Raw genomic sequence first — 20,074 nt, forward strand, 5'->3', positions numbered from 1 at the left:
AAATTTTTCTGTCCTCTATTGATCTTAATATTTATTTTCCTTTTGTGTAATTAAGAATAGACTTGATGCTCATCTTTTGTAACACCATTATTTCTGACCTGTTCTTCAAGTTGTTGCTCCAATTTTTGTATTATGTCATTTTTATCTTGTATCAGGATCTCCAGATCTTGACATCTCTTATACAACCTGGTTTCTGATTCGCTCGTTTGAACATTAGCTGCTTTTAATTTTTCTTCCATGACCTGCACCTATTTGGAAGGTCAAACATAAGACTTTAAGAAACATAATACCCGAAGCTAAAGGTAGTAATTTAACCACAAAATGGACTGTTAATATTGCCCCCACACTTAAGATTCAAGATAACCCTGCAAAGTTCTGAGGCCTATTTGAGAAGAAATTCCACAGTTCGTTATGTCTCCCTATGCATCTAATACCAATAGGACTGGCAAAACACTGATAGACCTTATACAGATTTTGTTAGTATTAGTGAGAGGCTTCTAGGTTTGCAACACACAAGCTGTTAGAAACACCAGTATGGGAAGAATGCAATTTATGTATAGGGAGCTGTTGTTGGGCTTAATAAACAACGTCTTAATAAATAAACAATTGCACAGTGTAAAAAAACCCCAACAAATTATCAGAAGCGTTCTAAAAAATGGCTAAAAGTACTTGGCTTATAGTCAGGAATGTTTTCTAACTCCAAATTAGTACATGAACATTTTTGTTCTTACAATTTTCAGTTTCTGTCTGTCTCAGTAGGATACGAAGGATTTTTAGGGAATACCAGGAATGTTCATAAAATGTCTGCAGTAGCTATATCTGCCATTTGGAATCAAAAGGCAACTTTGGTTAAATATTTAGCCAGGATATCATTCTTTAGATGATGTAACTTTTACAAGAAGAACAAACAACATAGAATAATCCTATTTAGAGACTGTATTTGACAGCCTCGTTTTATTTTCTTACAGATTTTCTAAAATAGGTCACTGTTTCCTCTCCCTTTTGTTTCCATGTGCTTCATATATCAAAGACTCGTGATGCATCAATGATGCATGCTCCTTCCATGTATCTATTTTTGATTCGTGCTTTTAGCTTTGACTTTATTGAACTGAACTGGATAGTGAGCAGAGAAAGGTGTTAGAACATCTCTGGTAAGACAAATCAATAGATGTAAAAAGAAAGTGTCTTCTCCCTTTTGAGCAATACTTAATAAAAATAGCAATTTTCTGAATTTCCCTTCATTACAGTAATATGCACATAGCTAGTGGAGATATTTTTCAATTTATATATATACCTGCTGAAAAGCTCTCTCTGCTTGACGATCAGCATCTATAACTTGTTTCTCAAGCTGCTGCATCTGTAGATACATAAAAACATATAGTAAAATGACCATGCCTTCTGCCCATCACCAGAAATACCACAGTGAAACATATTTTCATGGTCTGTTTTGAAAAAGAGAAAGATGGGTTGTTGGCAGGAGCATAAAAATAAATAAAAGGATAAACAGCATGTCAGACTGGGAAGAAAATTCATCATTATGACTGTATTAAAACATTGTTAAGATTCTTCTACAGAAAAAAAAATTAATACAACTTTTCTACATAGTACAGTTTTGTGGCTGCTATATGACATACTGCTTTTTCTCCCTGCTACCAAGAGTAGAAATTCCTTTGACAATAGCCCTGAAACTTTCCTCATGCAGGCTCATAGTCTTAGAAAGTGCTAACTTCCTTCATGTCCTTCCAAAACTGGCAAGAGTAAAGGGTACTTGGCACATTATACAATTTGGCCACTAATTCTTCTGAAGTCGGCAAATTTAGCTTTTGGGAGGAATTGTGCTACGAGGCCCGTCCCAGACTCCTCCACCCTCTGCGTGAAAGAAGGAGCTATGTGGCAGAAGAGACATGGTGGATCCAAGTGCTATGCAGAAAAAAAATGTGAAAAGCCACAGTAGAAATAGATAAAGACAGAGACCAGCACAACATGAGGAGTGAGCGCAGGTCCCTTTTGAGAGGTGAGAGACCCCGATCTGTTACACTATAATGATGCCTAATAAATCAAAGGCTTAACCTTTGCCCCAGGCCTCGGAAAACCCCTGCATTTCACATGATTTATTTTGAAGGCTTTTCCAACAATGTGGAACAGAGGAGGCCGGAAAGAAACTTTTTAAAAACATGTTGTTACATTTTGGTAAGAGCTCTCTAGTCTGATTTTGGTGAATGATACCATTATGACTCTTTAAAAAGTAAACTGAGGTTTGAAATCATACTAGAAAGTACCTAAGGAAATTAATATGTTATTTCTTAACTTAAGGACTCATTGTCCTGTTTGTACTCGATTTCTGGCGTCTTTCAATTTATTTTTCTCTGTCTCTTTTTTTTTCCTCCCCAATTATGTTGTCAATCACATGAATCAGTTTTGTGTACTTTTAGCACCTCATCCAGACAAAGACACCGAGTCATCATTTTCTATCAACCAAAAACTGAAAACAGAGAAAATGAGTTTTCACTAACATACAAAAACGCTGTCACTGACCTGCTAGTACTTTCTCATATGATATAAAACCCCAAAGTCTACACCATAATACCACAACACACTGTTGATACAAGAGCGACAAACATTTCACAATACGCACGGTTACGGTCGGGTCCCCAGTGAGTTGTTTTGCAAGAACAGTTCTAAGGAAATGATCATCCCAGTCACTCATATACTAACAGTCTGGACAGATGGACAGGAGGAGATGAACCTTCGTTGTTCCTCTCTCGTCACGTGTATTTAATTTTATGTTGAGATTTTAACTTTGAATTTAGTTTTTAGAATTTTGAATTCTAAAGTTACTTTCCATCTGTCTCTTTGGTTTTATGTTCAAATAGAAGTTTGGTTTACAAGACTCACTTTAATATAGTTTTTAAGACTTTTTTTTTTTAGTGAGTTGGCAATTCAGAAATTGAGGTTATTTCTGAATATATAGTCAGCTAAAATTTCACTGTAGTAAAAGCACTATGCTAAACCAAGTAAAAGTGCAGCTATTGTATCAATAATGAACATTGTTAATACTCTATGACATTGACCGAAAACTCCTTCAGATACTCATAATGTGAAATTCACTGTTGATGAGTAGCAAGCTGTTCATCAATTTTCACAGTCAAACAACTTGTAAATGCATGCGATTGCCATGGCAGTAATTGGAAATTTATTTATGTTCCATACTTAAAATTCAGTTCAGCTGTAAGGTTGTATCAGAAACCTGGCAGATTTAATAAATGGAAATAGAACCTGAAAATTCTGCTTGCCAGGTCCACATAGCTGCCAGTGCAGCTCAACTAGCTCTGACTCAGCTTAAACCTGAAACAAGTAGTCTCTCTAGCAGTATCTAATGATCACTGAACCACTGTACAAGCATTAAGCAGTAGTGCTGCTCTTCTACACAACAGGATAATACAGTGCACTACAGACCTAAGTTCCTTCCGCATTTCTGCACTGAAACTGTACAGTGCACCTCTTGCTAGGAATATATACTGTTGCACAGGACCAGGAACATCATAATATGTTCATGTAGACTACTGGGACACAGAATATGGTTTGAATAAAGCAGTTGCTAAGATGAATGTAAAGCTAGGAGCCAAAGGAGCTGAGAGAATAATTACCAAGAAAAATAGCATTCAGAGATTAAAAATGGAAGTACAGGGTTTATTTTTGCTTCTGTAAGATTTAACTAGTTCAAGAAGGTATGCTTTGGGTGATCTCACAATACAGATATGTCAGTCAGCTTCCTGGCAACAACTAAATGTGATATTTTATTTGGAAAATTTCTAAAGGGTCTTCAATTTATTTTAGGAGGCTCCTGTTAAAAAAAAAAGCAATCATCTATGTTCTTTAGCAAGAATGGAATACCATAGTTACCAAACATGAGCACTTCTGTTACAGTTAAATTGGCCAGCATTTCAATAATTTGATCTAACAATTACTAAATAAGTCCTGATTTTCCCTTTATTTAGAGTTTATATAGGTTTGTTTTGCAGTGTCTATTGTAACAATGATGAAACTTTAAAAATATATAATTTTTTCCCATTTGTATAAATAATCCCTAGCCAATCCACAAAATGGTTTTGCCTGAAAAATGAGATTTACATCTATACTCTGACTGCTTTCCTACTCTACGGGCCTGTGAAGTTAAAGGGAAAAAATGATTGTTTTGGGATACTCTGAGGGCTATCAAACTTGTTGGGCAAAAGATTGTAACTAGTTCCAAGGCAAGGATTTCTCTTCACAAAGAAAACCTAACCTTAAACCTTCTTCTTAAGTCAGTAAGAGTTTTCATAACAATGATCACAGCATTACTGAGAGAGCGAACGAGAGAGAGGAGCGAGAGAAGGTGAAAATATGTGACTGGACTAGTAGCTAATTGTTTAAAGCAAAAGTCATACTTTGAACTCCTCAGGAATAAAATGCAGCAGTGAATTCTCTTTACCCAGCGACTATGAAGACAATTTCAGACCATGGATAGATAGCTTAAGATCCTCAAATTATAAAAAAAAAAAAAACAAAACAACGTAAATGATACCTAAACTTAACCTCATGATGGAAGTGGCAGGTAACTGCAGCCATATCCACATTTGGAGGCAAAGGTCAGTGTGCTTTACAGACACAGAAGAAAGAAGTCTTACCTATGGCTGCAACTTGAATATTGATGACCAACTCTGACTTTATACAGAAAGTGATTAGAAAAACAGAGAAGTCTGTTGAATTAGATTTCTGTCCCACCAGCTTCTTTCTATATACATCTATGCAAATCACTAGTATCACTGGAATTAAATGGTATGTATCAGCTGTTAGGCTAGACATTTCTTGAATGAACTGCAGTCTGTAAAGTATCAACAGACATAAAGTTGGCTTCCCAGGAGAAACGTGGAGGGCCAGCATGTCATTGATAACATTTGGCACATGAAGTATATTTAGGCTTCATTTTCTATCATGTCCTGAATTAGGTAACTTGAAATAATGCCCTACTTCAACAAACCTCTTGTAAGGAATATTCTTGTCACGCACATCTACGATTGGTTCAAACTCTTCCCAAAATTTATTAAGGATTCAGAAGTGTCCTGTCATAATCTATACTGGTGTTTGGTTTACAGTCTTAAATATAAAGAATAAATGTTTTAGGCCCATGAACAAAAAATACACGCATACTGGCTAAAGAACAATATCAACATAGGTACAGAAGAACAGACTGCTACTTTAACCTGCACTTTCTCCTCCTCTTTTTGAGTGTAAAAATCCTCTTATAATTTCCAGAAAACTTGTTAATGAATTATGGAGAAAAATATCTATTGTTAGAAATAGATTTGTTTTTAAACTTAGTAAGGAAATAACCACTCTACATCTGAGAGTCATCAAATTGAGCTATTTTTGTTCAAACAATGAACAGAGAAATGCCACATGTGAATAAATACTGAATGCTTTGAAGAAACATGGCAGCAATAAAAACAAAGAGGTGTACTGCCTTGGAGGTCTGGACATTGAAGCACAACACACAGTCACCGGGAATTTTTTACAATACAAAAGCAAATCATATAGGGGTTCTTTTTCAAAGTTCAATTGGAAGTTTCTTGACTGTGTTCAGAAATGTTCAACATACATTTTTGTGCAAGTAAAGAAATTTTCATTTTATTAAAACATGTATTGCATGAAATCACATCTATTTTTGCACCAAAGGGTATAAACTCAAAAGTCATCACTCATAAATTTCAAAAAATACTCCATTTGTATGCATGTATGTGTACATATACTTTCATTTTTTTATATATATACAGATCATTGATTGTGTAATGCACGTTAGAGAGAAATTACAGCACTAAATTGATTATTTTCCTGATATTTGAAATAATTTTTTAATAATTTTAAAGGAAATCTTTTATTTTAAAAATAAAAATTGTTGAAACTATTTCCTTTTTGAGATCTGAAAATGGATGTTATTTATAGGAACAAACCCCTAAATTTTTATCCAAGTCAATTTTCAACATAATAACTTGTCCCAATCACATTTAAAATTTACATCATAATCAGTGCGTAATACACTGTCTCCTAATTTTTAATATTATAAATAACACAGTTGTATCACGTAGACTTTTTGGAAATCTTTTTGACATAAATACAGGAAAAAATACGACCATTAATGAACGAAAAGCATCACTTCTCTGTAAGCCTTTCAAAGCATGCTGATAATAGGTCAGAGTTTTCAAAAAGGAAAAAGGAGTTACAAGCTTCTGAAGCAGAAATACAGCCTGCTTATTGATTAAGTGCAGAACTTCCAGTGACTTGAGAACAGTATGTTTAGAGTCTGCTTTTTTCCTTGCATTTCAATTTTTCAATTCTTCCTCATCTGAAAAAAGGCCCAAACCATCTGTGGTTGAAAAATAATGTTCCACATAAAAAGTAGTAAATTTGTCCATTTTTAGATTTAACGACATATCAGTCCTCACACCACATAAGACTTACCAAAACTGAAGAAACACGGGGATATGGTTGCTTCTATAAATAAACAAATAGGAGAAGCAAATGAGGGATAAACACACCTACAACTGTCTTTCAAAGGTGCAAGCAGATATAAACAGGTGATGAATAAACATGGGCTGGAAATTAGAAGATCCTCATTTTCCACATTAACTAAAAAAGATTTTGGAACTGCCTTCTAATAGAAGCAATAAATGCAAAAGATCTGACTTTTTATGTGGTGCTTGGTAAGTTTATAAACGGTTTGAAGAATATGCCTGCCAGCTATTCCAGAGCACTGCATGTGACCAAGATTTCCCCTTTTGTTTCTATATTCCTATGTTTAAACCCAAATATTTCAACAAATCTCTGCATTTCCTTAGATACTGCTTAAAAGCAAGTCATCTGTTTGTCAGTGGCTTTGATGACCACCAGTTTTCAAGATTTAAAATATGCTATGCCCAATCTATATATGTATAAAGCCTTGCATACATTTGTTAGTTAAAAGCAATGGTAAAACTGTTTTAGAAGCATGATTTACTCTTTTTACAAGAAGGTCTGTCTTCTGGTGGTTTAGCTTAGGAAGACACAGTAATATTCCTCCTACTTCTATAACTCATTTATTAAAAAGCTGGCTGGGTATGTTCCATCCATATTTTCAAACATTACTCCTTCTGTCTTGACGTTGATTTCTCTTCTACGTATTATGTATCTTTCATAAGGACAGTGCTAAATCTTTATAAACTACAACAAACTTTAAAATATGGCCTGGCCAATTAAGCCACATAGACAAAACACCTAAAGAATAGAGATGTAAAATCAAGATATTAGTATTTCACAGGAAAAATAAACAAGAAGATAATTTGTGAAGAAGGAATTAGCACATGCCTTGGGCAAGATACACTTTGTTCTTTACTGGATGATTTTTTTATCCCAAAGGCAACACAATAATTAGAAAGACTTATCTTTCATAGAACAGCTTTACATTTTAACTAATTAATAGAAATCCATCTCGTCTCATAAATCCAGGAAGTGATACTTCAGACCTAACTATATTTATAAAATTAAATACGCCTTCAGTAAAAAATGAAATTGAATACTTTGGCACAAAAGCTTTTCCCTAGAACAAGATGAAACCTATAAAAATATTTCTCAACAGTGTGGATTTAGTCATGAAGAACTGCTTTCTGAACCCAATCTTCTTTTCTTCGTAGATCTCCCCAAAAGAGCTAATGCTAAAGGCTAAGTCTTAATGGGGCTCAAATGTTCTTTAGGCTACTCACAGATCAAGCATGGTGAATTGTCTTTACTATTTTACTGGTTCATAGTATATGGAATTTTACTGTTTGTTATTATTTCCTACATGAAAAAAAATCTTAAGATGAAAGAATTAGTTATCTGGCTTAAATCCCAAAAGCTACAGCCTTATTCTTCCTTCAAATCCCACCTGAATGCCCACCTAGGTTATGACTACTGCAAAACTCAGCTTAGCGCTCACAACCTGGCAGCTCACAAGCTGCCACTTTTCAGTGCACTCCCATTTTTTCCTTCTCCCGTCTTCTCCATTTTTAATACCAATTAAAAGGTAAAAGGCTACAATTCTTCACATGAACAAAGCAGTGTCAATTATGCCTCTGCAAATTTGCCATCTAACCAACTCCTCCTCTTCATTTTCTCTCTTTCTCTGTTCAGACTGTTCACCACAGGGATTATCTCTTTTCTCTGCCTCAATCGTGGTCAGAAATACGGAGTGTAAAAGCAATTTGGGTCTTTGACGCCAACTTTATATATATGTGTATGTATGTATACACACACATATACACACTCCTCCTGCTTCTTCTGAAGATGGCTAGTAGTTCTGCAGTCTTGATGTGCAGAATCACAATCCTGTCCACTTCTAACTACAGCAAACTCTGGCACTGCTCTCCTAGTTAGGCAAAAGGCACTTCTTAATTGCAAGTCTCTCTTCACTCTTCTTTTTAGCTCTTCAGCTCATTTGCATGAACTATGTTTAGCACAAAAGCCTTTCCTTGGAAAAAAATGAAACCTACAAAAATTATCAGTCTCCATCTGCTCAGTTTCCAAAATGATCAGGCTAAAAATTTTTATCAGTCTCCATGACATGAGACCAGTTTTACCACTGAGTTATATTTTACTTCTTTCAAGTTCTTTTCAATATTTAAACATGATTTTAAGAATAATTATTTAGCTCAAAAGGTTTTCCTAGTGCTCGTTAAACGTGTGAGAAGTACATATGAAAAAGCAGTCTTTCACATTTCACCTGAGTTCATTATAGCAAAATTAATGATTTCTTCTGGAAACTATTACAAATTAAAAATATGAAACAGAAAAGCCCGCGGAGGGAACTCTTCCAGAATTAGTAGTCTAGGACAGCTGCCAGTAAATATACAGACTTAAAAAAGTTAAATTCAGCAGTGGGATTTGGGGAGGCAGTGTAGTAAAGGTCAAATGAGCAGCATGTAATGTTGGCTGAATAATTGTGCTTTTCCCATTGTCAGTCACAGGACTTTCCTAAGCCTGGTAAAATACTAGAACGTTCACTCTTTCTGGCTGTCTTCTTTTCCAACTCACATTTTGTCTTGATAGTTAAGTTGCAGAGACACAATCAAATACAAATTATACAGACTGCCACTCTAGCACAAACAGACATTACTGTAACATTCAAAATCTTGAAAGAAGTGAAGATACTCTTTAGCAAGGTGGAAGAACGTACCAAAGCACTTTGGCAGCCAAGGAAAAAGAAGTCTCACATAGTGCTTAAAATGAAAAGAGGAATGTATCAACAACTGGTTGTTCATCTGTATTAAAAGGCAGCTGCCTGCTTTGTTTTGTTTTGTAGTGCAATTGTGGAAATTCTGCTACTTGTGTGTCACTGAATTGTGAGTTCTGATTAGAGCCACAACATGAACATCTGAAATAGGAGGCCTTTTTTCCATTCCACTGCCTGAGAGAATCAGAATCAAAGGTACCACTGACCGCCAAAGTTTAAAAAATTGAAAACTTGACAGAAACTGAATTTATTAATGAAATTAAAGTGTATAGGACACCTAGGAAACACAGACGGCAAAGGAGCAAGAGATCCCAGAAATATATGTAAGGCAGCATAATGCAGTTTGAAGACATGACAACAGATACTTAAGCCTGAAAATACTCTCTGAGGGAATGAAAATTAAATGCATAATTTCTAAGTGCAAAAAGAGTTCCTGCCATGAAAAATAGAGAAAAAACACCTTGTAGCTCCTACAAGTGAAATGCTAAACAAATATTAGATGAGCTAAGAATCTGCACAGGTGCCTTCCCACTATCACAGCTTCCACAACTTCCATCAACTTACCCATCTCAGGTGGGCTGGAACAGTACGAATGCCCTCGTCTCCGCACCCCCAGAGGGAAGATATTCATCCTCTGGCCTCACAGCAAGGGCTGTGCTCTTTCATGCCATTACCCAGCCTGGCCTCTACAAGAACAGCTAATTTATTGCTTCCTCAGTTCTTTTTTCTTTTTTTTTTTTCCCCCATCTTCACCCTCCCTAGAAAAAATGTAGGTTTAAGACGTACAAGAACAGTGAAGCAAAAAAAAACCCCCACTGTTATAAAAAGGCATAGCATAAACTTTTAGACAAGGGATAAAAATAGAGTTATAGGGAAAAAGGTATAGGTATTAAAAAGGCGTAAACAAACCTAAGACTCTAACAATATAAACTTTTAACTTTTATTCTCCTTAACTCTCCTCGCTTTCTCCTGTTTCTAAGTTCCTAACTGCAGCTGAATTATTTTCCATGACAAGAAGTTTTTTAAGAGCAACTGAAATACTGAAAAATAACCTTCATTTTAATTATTTTGGTACTATGGTATTTTGCTCCTTTTTACTTTACCCTTCATAATCCTTTGAATGCAAATGGAAATACTCATTGTGCTTTTTCACAATTTTCATATTGGCAATCACTGCACAAGTCAAATGCGTTATGGACTTTTCCTCTGAAAACATTAATCTTGAAATTGTCGTGCCACAGATAAAACACAGTGCTGAAGCATCTGCTTCACTTTGAAATGTCAAATGGCATACCATAAATATGCCTACAAAATGAATAAAAATACAGTGGGACATGGATTTAGCTGTTGGTTTGTAAGACAAAGTCAGGAATATGTTAAGCTTTGGAATATAATGGAAATAGTATTTGGCCTAAAAATCAGTTATCATTCAATTTTCATAATCTGTACGTAAAGTATAAACATTACTGCATTTGTCATATACACACTCGGTTGCCAGCTGAGCATGTATACAGAGAATATCCAAATGGAAGGTTAAAAGCAAACAATGAAAATAATCCTCTCTCTTAATCATTTATATTTGTTGAAAATCATTCAAAGCATAAAATAATGATCTTCAGCACTGAAGGAAACAAACTTGGAGACATTCATGTGAATGTTGAGCATTACTGGACAGCCCATAATGCAACATTTGGGATAGTGCCATATTCAGTCCTTACGGGGTCTGATGAAAAAGAAATTCAGTGGAGGCTGCCCAAGAGGAAATTTAACACAGCTATGTAGTTCTTCAACTAAAATGATTTTTTAGTGATAGGAAAAACATTAACTTTATACCTGATGTTGCACACACATTTTAGGTGAAAAATGTACTTACTATGAAGAGAATGGGGGTCACCAACTTTTCCTGTGACATGAAATGCTAGCTAGGCACTAAACTTCCAGTAGAATACTGTAATCGTTTATTCAGTGAAGGTTTTTTTAGTAAACTCTTCATATGCGTAAGACTCAAGATGCATTAAAAGAAATGCTTCTACTTAAAACTCAGTTCCACAGCCATCCTAAATTTGGCATACTAGGGATACTTTCTACATCATTCCTTAAATTCCTGTAAAGACCTCTCCCACTTAGAGCAGCAGCTTCTGCTTAAAACTCCAACAAGGTCTCTTTCTTTGCATGTTAGATTTATAAATATAGACTCTTTACTTGGCAAAATGAAAACAAACAAAAAACCCAAACAAATAAACAACAGGAATGGATTAGTTTTCTGAAAACATTGTATATCCCTTTGCTCCCCTCTCTTCTTCTCCCCAAATTTACTACAAAATTAAAGTTCTGGTAGCCATACTGCTGAAATGCACTTACAATGCAAATTTCTTGAACTCCTCAACCACTGAGGTTCAAGGATGAGTATTTGCTGGACTACAAAACCCAGTAAATAGTTTGTTTTTTTAAATTAGAACACATCTATTAGAAGAATATACTGAAGACTTCCCATGTTGATCGTTCATTTATTTGCAGGGACACTATTAAATAAAACAACTTTGCAAAGGTATTTGATTTCCATTGTATAAGAAAAGTATCTCAATTAATCCACTGCCCGAATATATTTACAGAAGCACATAGGTCACAGACACAAATATTGAAAAAGGATAGATCCAAGCAAACCCTTATTAAAATCTGGTTTTAGACTAAGTTATAGAACAAATATATGGGGAAAAACCCAATGGCAGTTTCTGACAAGTCATACACACAGTGTAATAGGACGTAAACTCCTTTTCTTGATTCACTGTCTTGAAGAGATACCTCTCAAATACACACAGAGGAGGAAGACTGGAGAATTACCACCAATTCACTTCTCTCACCTTCCTGCATAGTATCACTCTGTTTTCTACGACAATTACATATTTTAATACCCATGAGGGTTTTTTATGTCTGTCACGCCATAGTACTGAGATTTCTGTTGCTATTTGGAAGTAGAACACTGTCTGGTGCTATTGTTCAATGTTTTAGTACACATTTCATAGCATAGAGATGATTGTAAACAAAACCACAAATAAAGGCCTGTGCTAATCAAAGTAAGAATGAGAAATACTTGTGTGCTTTGCAAATTTAGTTCATTCTATAACAGGTAACAAATCTAGAAAGTACCTATAAAGACTGACATCAACTGTATTCTCCTCTTGTCATTAGTATCAGGATGCCCATCAAGTACTGGCTGATCAGGTCTTCATTATTCACTTTGCTATTTCCCAAACATATTTTTGAGTAACAATTCCATGCAGTTTAATCCCAAACAAGTGCGAGAGTATCCTTCCCTTTACAACTACTGAGAATTGTTTGTATAATTTGGAATGTTAAAAATAAAAATATGTGAAAAATAACCACTGGATTGTTACAAATGAAACCAACATACAAATAAATACAGCTAAGACTTCAGTGCCCATTTTGAAAATTGTTGGTTTTGAATTGTGCAAGGCTGATAAATCTGCAGATGAATATGGTCTAATTTTGTTGAGCACTAACCAGTCTTTGATGCATGTCCCAACTGAATTCCAGTTTATGAATGAAAGATTCATATTAAAAAGTCAAAGTGACAAAGTGAGGAGAAGGATCATTTTTCATGAAGTCTGCTAATGCTCTGCTCTGGAGAATAATACATCAAATTATCCCAACTGAATACTTGTTGGACCCGTGGTCTTCAGTAGAAAATATTTTTCCCATTTTTACCTCCTGTAAACTTTTTCTAAGCTTTCTGAGAAAGCTAAGGCAAACTAAAATGAGGGCAGTAACATGAAAAGTTCTTAAGATTTTTTAATCTATTTTGGAGCCATGTTTCTCACAGATGAGAGAGTAAGTAATTTTCTTTCCAATGCTTTGTTTCAGGCACAGTGCTGAAGATTTGTGATTTTATCCCTCTTACTGTTTTTTTTTTAAATGTTGACTTCTGAAATTATATGATTATGCATAATTTAAGAGGACATTTCTAGCAGTTAAGAGCCTGTAAATGCAAACTGTAAAGGAACAAAGTGAAAAGTCAAATAGAAAGCAATCAAACTTCTAAAATCTTTTTTTTTAAACTCAGATAGTTTTGTGAAGTGCTGTTCATGAATCTTAACTTTCTGGTTGCCAAAACTATAATCAGCAGCAGCTGCATAAAACATGGTAGTTATGGCTGCTGGAAAGTCCCTAGAAAAATCATGCCCAGTGTTTGGCCACTTGACTTTCATCCTGTACGGCAGTGATCCAAATGGGGTAAAGAGACAGAAGAGATATATAACATCTAACAGCCTCAACTGCATAAGCATCCAATAATCTGTTGAGTGTTACAGCAGACAGTATTGTACTCTTTGATGGATGTTCTTCTCCAAGACTGATGATCATGGTTTATTAACTGATCTGTGGGCTTTGCTAATTGGAAGGACACAAGTAGTTTTCCTTTTTTTTTCATTTTTAAATGAAATGTCAAAGGATGGCATTTGTACACCTGGTCACACCTTCAAAACCCAATATTCTGCAATACCTGTTCAATGAGAGTTTGTCATACAGAAAAAATTGGAGGATTGGGTAAAAAATTAAGAGTTTTCAACTACACTGCTTTCTAACAGCAATAGTTTTAGTCATGCCAAAGCAGAGATATTTGGAGTACTAACTGTAAAAACACAATTCCAGTGGAACTCAGTATTATTACACAATGATTTTACATTGGTGTAAATTTTCATGCTCATTTTAATAAAAAAGACCTACTTAATGAAAAAAGTCTAATCCAGAAAATACTAAGTTTCTTTATTCAATTTTCTTCCATCTCAAATTGAGGTTCTGTACCTCCATAGAAGAGATAAGGGCACAAATAGATAAAATGAACAGTAACAAACTGCCAAACGATACTCAATCAAGGACTGGATGATATAGTTGAACCAACTATTGATCTAGAAGTCTCATGTCTGTAGCAAGCAAATTAGTGAAAACTGTAATAGCAGAATAAGGGGGCACGTGGATAAGCATGATAGACGAGGGAAGAGTCAAAGCGGCCCTTATAAAGAGGAGTGTTGGCTCACAAAGCTATTAAAGTTCTTTGAGGGGATCAGCAAGGCTGCAGATAGGGGAGATCTAGTCTATATAATTATTTGGATTTTGGAAAGTGTTTAAAGGAAGCAAACGGCTACAGGGTAAGAGGGAATGTCTCTCCATGAATTAAAAAACTGGCTCAACAATAAAAATAGTAGGTGATTGGTTACTTCCCACAGTGACCGGCAGCTGTCAGTGCAGATCTGCAGAGATTTTTTCAGGGCGTATCCTGTTCAGCATAATCATAGACATTCGGAAATGAGCACTGGGTAGTGAAGTGACCAAGTTTCTTGATGGTATTTTGTTATTCAGGATAATAGAAGCTTTCTGACTAGAAAGACTTACAAGAAGGTCCTTACAAAATTTACTGACTGGTCAATAAAGTAACAAATGATGCATAACATAGAAATGTAAAGGACTTTGAGTAAGATCCTGCAATTAAGATAGATATCTCCATAAAAATATACTCTATGGTTAATTTAGCTGTCAAAGAAAACAAAATGTTAAGCATTATAACGAAAGGAATGGAGCATATAACTGTGTACATTATCCACGGTTCTTCACAAATACAAAAATACATGTTTTTCCTGCTTGAATACTATTTAGTTCTTGGCCCCACCAAAATATAGTAACATGAGAACGATTCAAAGAGGGCTAAATGTGGATGCTAAATGTATTTATGGCTTCAAAAGGAGATTGGGTAAGTTCACAAAAGAGAAGCATTAACATAAATGTATAAAATAAAAGTATCGTCACTCTAACATACTATAAAAGGATCTGAATTTTATTTTTCTTTTTGGGGGGAGCAATTGATGGAAAATTTAGCTCGAGGGAGAATAGAGTAGTTTTGACAAAATAACTTTTTGACTAGAAATTCATTGAAGTCAATATTAATGATAACAAGAGTCCCAAAGATTCTCTAGAATGTTTTGTCCCTTGTACTCTTTTATTTGCCTTGTTCTGAAAATGTTGCCAGGTAAATACAATGGTGGTTTTTTTATATTTCAAATATGATGAGCCATAGTTGGAGATGTCTTATTATAGGAAAAACAAGTCTGGTAAATTATATGATTTGGTAAGGAATACTGGGGAAAATAATACTTCTGGATTTTCTCCCCAATGATTTCTGTGTCTTAAATCAGATCTTAAATACTTAGGAAAATGTGTTAAATGTTAACTTCAATGTTGTAAAAGTGATTACTGGATACATATTTTCCTCTGCAGGAGTTGCCAGTGTGTTCTTATTTGAAAATGAACATTTCTTGCTGGCAAATCAAATGTGTGAAATTCTTTCACAGCATTAAAACATACCTGTTTTCCATATATTTTGTTTTTAAATGATTTTTTTTTCCCCCTGAAAAAATACCAGTACTTGTAATCTCAAACCATGACATGTGATCAGCCCTCACCATCAAATAAAATCATTTATACAGCATTAAAATTCATACCATGAGACCTACCTTTTCTGCTAACAATTCTCTGATCTTGCTTGCCTGGAGACGAAATTTCATTAACTGTGACTCCAGAGTTAAACATCTTTCCTTCCAGTTTACAGTACCTTCTGGCTCTGAAAGTTCAGCCATATTTATGCTGGAAAAAGAAAGGGAAAAAATCCCCACATCAAATTGAGTCTGTATTTAATGTCTGACTTTTTTTTAATAAATATACTAACTTCTTATTTCATATAAATCTCAAGAATACCCCCAAATTTTGTACATGTACAGCTTCATAAAACTTAGTAAAAGTACATTAATCTACAAAGGCCCTTATCATAACTGGGAGATACTTAGGTTTATCGTAATTTAATTTCTTCAATTATTTTGGGGCTGCAATATATTTTCCTTGATAAGCAGAGACACATCATGTTATAATCTTCAGTTACTGTATATATCCTTTCTTACATAGAAGAGGCTTGTAGAGAACTGAGCTTTTGCTAAGAAAATGCCTTATATAGGTGTAACTACCTGTGAGTTAGTAGCACATTTGGTTTTATGCAAGTTTACTGTTTGGCAGATGACTCTTTAAAAAGTGTTTTAAAATTCTTATGCTTAATCAAATTGCCTTTAAAATTTAACATCCTTAATGAGATGCAGGGGGGAGTTTATGGTTCCAAATGTAAAGGCAGGTGAGCAAACGGTCCCTAATGGGTCTCCCACAGGAAAAACAATCCCTTTATATCATCTGTTGCAGATCTCAGGACATCCTGATTCATGCATGTTTCAGGTTCAAATCTGTGCTTTTATCTACATTTAACTTCTGGAAATTAAGCTCAGTGCCCTTTTGGACAAGCACTGCTGGAAAAATTATTCAGGATGAGAGCTGGCTCATCATGGTTTGAGCCAGAAAGCCAAGAGAAGCCAAGAAAATCACCTCTGTGTAAGCAGAAGGACTGGGCTCTGTTGTATTCCAACTATTTGTAGATGGCTTAATAGAGAGTAAGTGGATGGCTGAATGTAACCATTCAGTCCAAGAAGTTCCCTTGCGAGCAAAGGCCCTGGCCTTTGCAGGGCTCTGAACACATAGGTTTGGCTTTGAAAATAAAGCTTGAATTCCCCCTAAGTATTCAATTTATCTCCGAAATAACAAACAGCCATAAAAACACCATTCAGTGGAAGGCAGCTGAAAGATCACAACAAACAAAAAACTACCAGTCATAAGGTTATGCTGCATGTTTGTCACCTTTGGACGACGGACAATGAGACACTGACAAGAAAAGGCAAGTAGCAACCCTTTTCAGTGTGACGAAAGAGGCTGGCACAGGAAAATCATACAGATTTCTATACTGCAACTCCTGACCTAGTTAGCATGGATTAATTCGCGACATCTTTCAGAGCCCCCCTCCCCATGACTACTCTAGTCCTTCAGAAGCCTGGGTTCAGGCACTCCCCTTCCTCCCACTGTCGAAGGAGGCAGCCCGAGTTCCCCTCCTTCCTCAAACTCTCATCAGCTAGATGGGAAGGACCTACGGATTTATCTCTTCCACTACTCCTGACACCAGGAAGAAAAAAGGAAAAGGCAAAGCATCGCAAGAGAGATCAAAGTAATAAGCAGGATTCCAAAAAGTCCTAACTTTTCTTCGATACATTAATATTTTCTAGTTCTCTTCTAAATTTTCCATGTCTCAAATTACTCTCGAGTTCATCATAACTAAGCAAGTGAAAAACTCTCACTGTCTCAAAACTTTCCTTCCTTTCACATAGCCCAATGATTTGTTCCCTTCATTCTATATCTTAAGTTAAAAGGAAGAAGAGCATCACCACAATCACCTGTCTGAAGGTAGCTGCTCCATTCTTGACTCTCTCTTCCTCTTGGTCCTGCAAGCTATGATTCAAGCTGTTAAGCCTGAGGTTACAACCATCCCTATTCAGGAATCCCCCATTCAGGAATCTCCATGGAATCGCTGGGATTTAAGCACGTTATTAAAATAGTTTCCTGAGCCGATCCTACAACACCCGAATTCTAAACTTTAAGCACACAATCATTTCGACTGCAAGCCTTCTGGGTGACCCCTGTCTTTTACCATTTCCCCCCTTCTTTTAAGCTTGGCAGAAAACTCCCTGGACTGTCAGGTAACCAGGTTGCTCACCGCTGTCTTGTCCCTAATCTTTGCTCCTCTCTCCTTGTGCAGAGTCCCTCTGCCCACGTTCAAGGGGGAAGGTGGCACTTCCAAGCAGCAGCTTCTTCTACTTCACAGAGGAAGCAGAAGTTTCAGCTGCAGATTGATTTGGACAGGCAGCTTGGATTCTGCTCTCCTAAGTAACGAGGAATGACAATTTCCTATTAGACTGTCTATTTAGGATCTTTTATAATGTTTTTCCTTATTGACTAATTACAGCTAGATAAGACACAGACAAACTCAGCCAACATCTGGTTAACAGTAGGATATTTCAGTGTTTGTGGTAGTGAAAACACAAACGGATCAAACAGTGAAAGAATTTTTGCTTTTTTTTTGTAGGGTGCAATATTACAGGGTGGAGTTAAAAATGTTTGTGTTTCAACAGACAAAACATTTGAGTAGATGGATTTCTGGCAGCGAACAATGCGTTCAGCCAAGTCATTTCTCAATGTCCAAGCTAATTAATATTCCACTGTATAAACATTACAGATAAAAGTTTGAAAATAACTCTTTTTATTGTGGGATGCTTGCTAGAGATTATAATAATTTACTTCATATTTTCCAACAAGCCAATGGGTTCTGGAAATATTTACAGGCACATAATACACTGTTTACAATTGCGGAGTGAATGATCTTACTTTGAATCAATGACTTCCTGTTTGTTTGATTCCCCAAGGGAGGAAAAAAATGAGTTCATCCCTCTTTGCTTAACGGAGTACTCTGAATCAGCAGTCGAACCTACACAGAGTCCTCCCCTTCTTCCTGCTCCAGTTCCCACCGCAAAGCCCTCCGTTCTCCCGAGCCTTTAAAAATAAAATCTTTTGAAAAGTAAACTAAAAAAGTGCACATTAAAGCAGTAAGTTCTAATTATGTCATCAAAAATTAATTGAGACAAGTTTGACAAGTCTGGAAAGATTAAATTTGTCTTTCTCATTTTTTAAGTTTATAAACCTCTTCATAGGTTTCAAGAAGTCAGAATGTCACATTCTCCCCAAAGGGATTGATATAATTTCCTTTTCTTTGCCGTCTGCTTGGAAATTATCAAAATACATTTCAGGGGGAAGGAGGGAACAACGTTCTAGCTTTTTGAAGCACGTTAAAAATTTACATATTCCTTATCGCACTGTCAGTGTTTTCCTCTGTTTTTAACAAAACGCTGTGTTTAACTAAACGCTTCATATTCTGTCCATATGCTCTGTATGTCCTTTCTCTGCTGGAGAAAGCTTGACAACTCCTTCTGTTTCAATAGGAGTGGGTTGCGCAGTACATGGTGGGTTCCCTACGCCATCCTAAAATGGTCACCAGCCCAAATGCATTTGGGCCATACCTCTCGAATTTCAGTCCCCTTTCTTCCACCCTTTTCACCCAAACTCGGCACTTTCAAATATTTTTGGAATCGTAAAGGTTGGACTGGAGAAAGGAAGGGATGAGACACAAAGTGGACCTGTTTGGGAATCAAGGAAGTCATTCTCAGGTTTGTTGCTGGCCAGAGCCCTTACTCATGTCGAAACACTGGTAACTTTATTTTCCATTTGACTCATTTTGCATAATTCTGCGCTCAGACAAACTGTAGCCTAAGCTATTTAAAACTTCCTTCAAAATCTGATTTACAAACGTTTTTTCTGCTGCTTCCTAGGTATTGACGAGGCTGTTCCCATGAAGCAACACGTCAGCCAGCGCTCTCCCACTCCAGGACCGGGCGCAGACCCCTGATAGCCCTCCCAATTTCAGGGGCCAGGCTGCCCCCTCCCAGCTCATTCCTGAGCCACTGCCTGCTCGCCTTCCCAGGGAAATGGCACAACCGATGGCGCACCCGCAGAGCGCTGTCAAATGTGGGTAGCAAACAGCATTAAAGCACAGAAGATCATTTTACGTCCTTTTCCCGACGACAGCAATTTTTAAGGTCATGGTGTGACATCACACTAGGTACGAATGTTTAATTTTTATGTGAAATTCTGAAAGCTGATGGTGTAGATATTTTAAAAAGAACTTCATTTTGCATGTTAGTGTGGAAGTTGTGTTCTTCTCGCTTTCCTTTTTGGGGCGATAGCAGGATACGGCAACGGCACTGCCAACCGGACGAGAGGAGCCTGGACCTTAAGGGACCTAGA

General features: G+C 36.2%; 1 protein-coding gene across 1 annotated transcript in view; it reads right to left on the reverse strand.

The window, feature by feature from the left end:
* Nucleotides 1–15,930, reverse strand: part of PLEKHH2 (pleckstrin homology domain containing, family H (with MyTH4 domain) member 2) — a 51,506-nt gene extending 35,576 nt beyond the window's left edge. The window contains exons 1-3 of the mRNA XM_009583064.1: nucleotides 15,808–15,930; nucleotides 1,295–1,357; nucleotides 99–248 (exon numbers count right to left, since the gene is read on the reverse strand). Coding sequence (XP_009581359.1) covers nucleotides 99–248; nucleotides 1,295–1,357; nucleotides 15,808–15,930 — 336 coding nt within the window. The remainder of the gene's footprint in view (nucleotides 1–98; nucleotides 249–1,294; nucleotides 1,358–15,807) is intronic.
* Between the last annotated feature and the right edge of the window lie 4,144 nt (nucleotides 15,931–20,074).

The sequence above is a fragment of the Fulmarus glacialis genome, unplaced genomic scaffold (assembly GCF_000690835.1).
Source record: "Fulmarus glacialis isolate BGI_N327 unplaced genomic scaffold, ASM69083v1 scaffold46468, whole genome shotgun sequence".
NCBI classification, from domain to species: Eukaryota; Metazoa; Chordata; class Aves; order Procellariiformes; family Procellariidae; genus Fulmarus; species Fulmarus glacialis.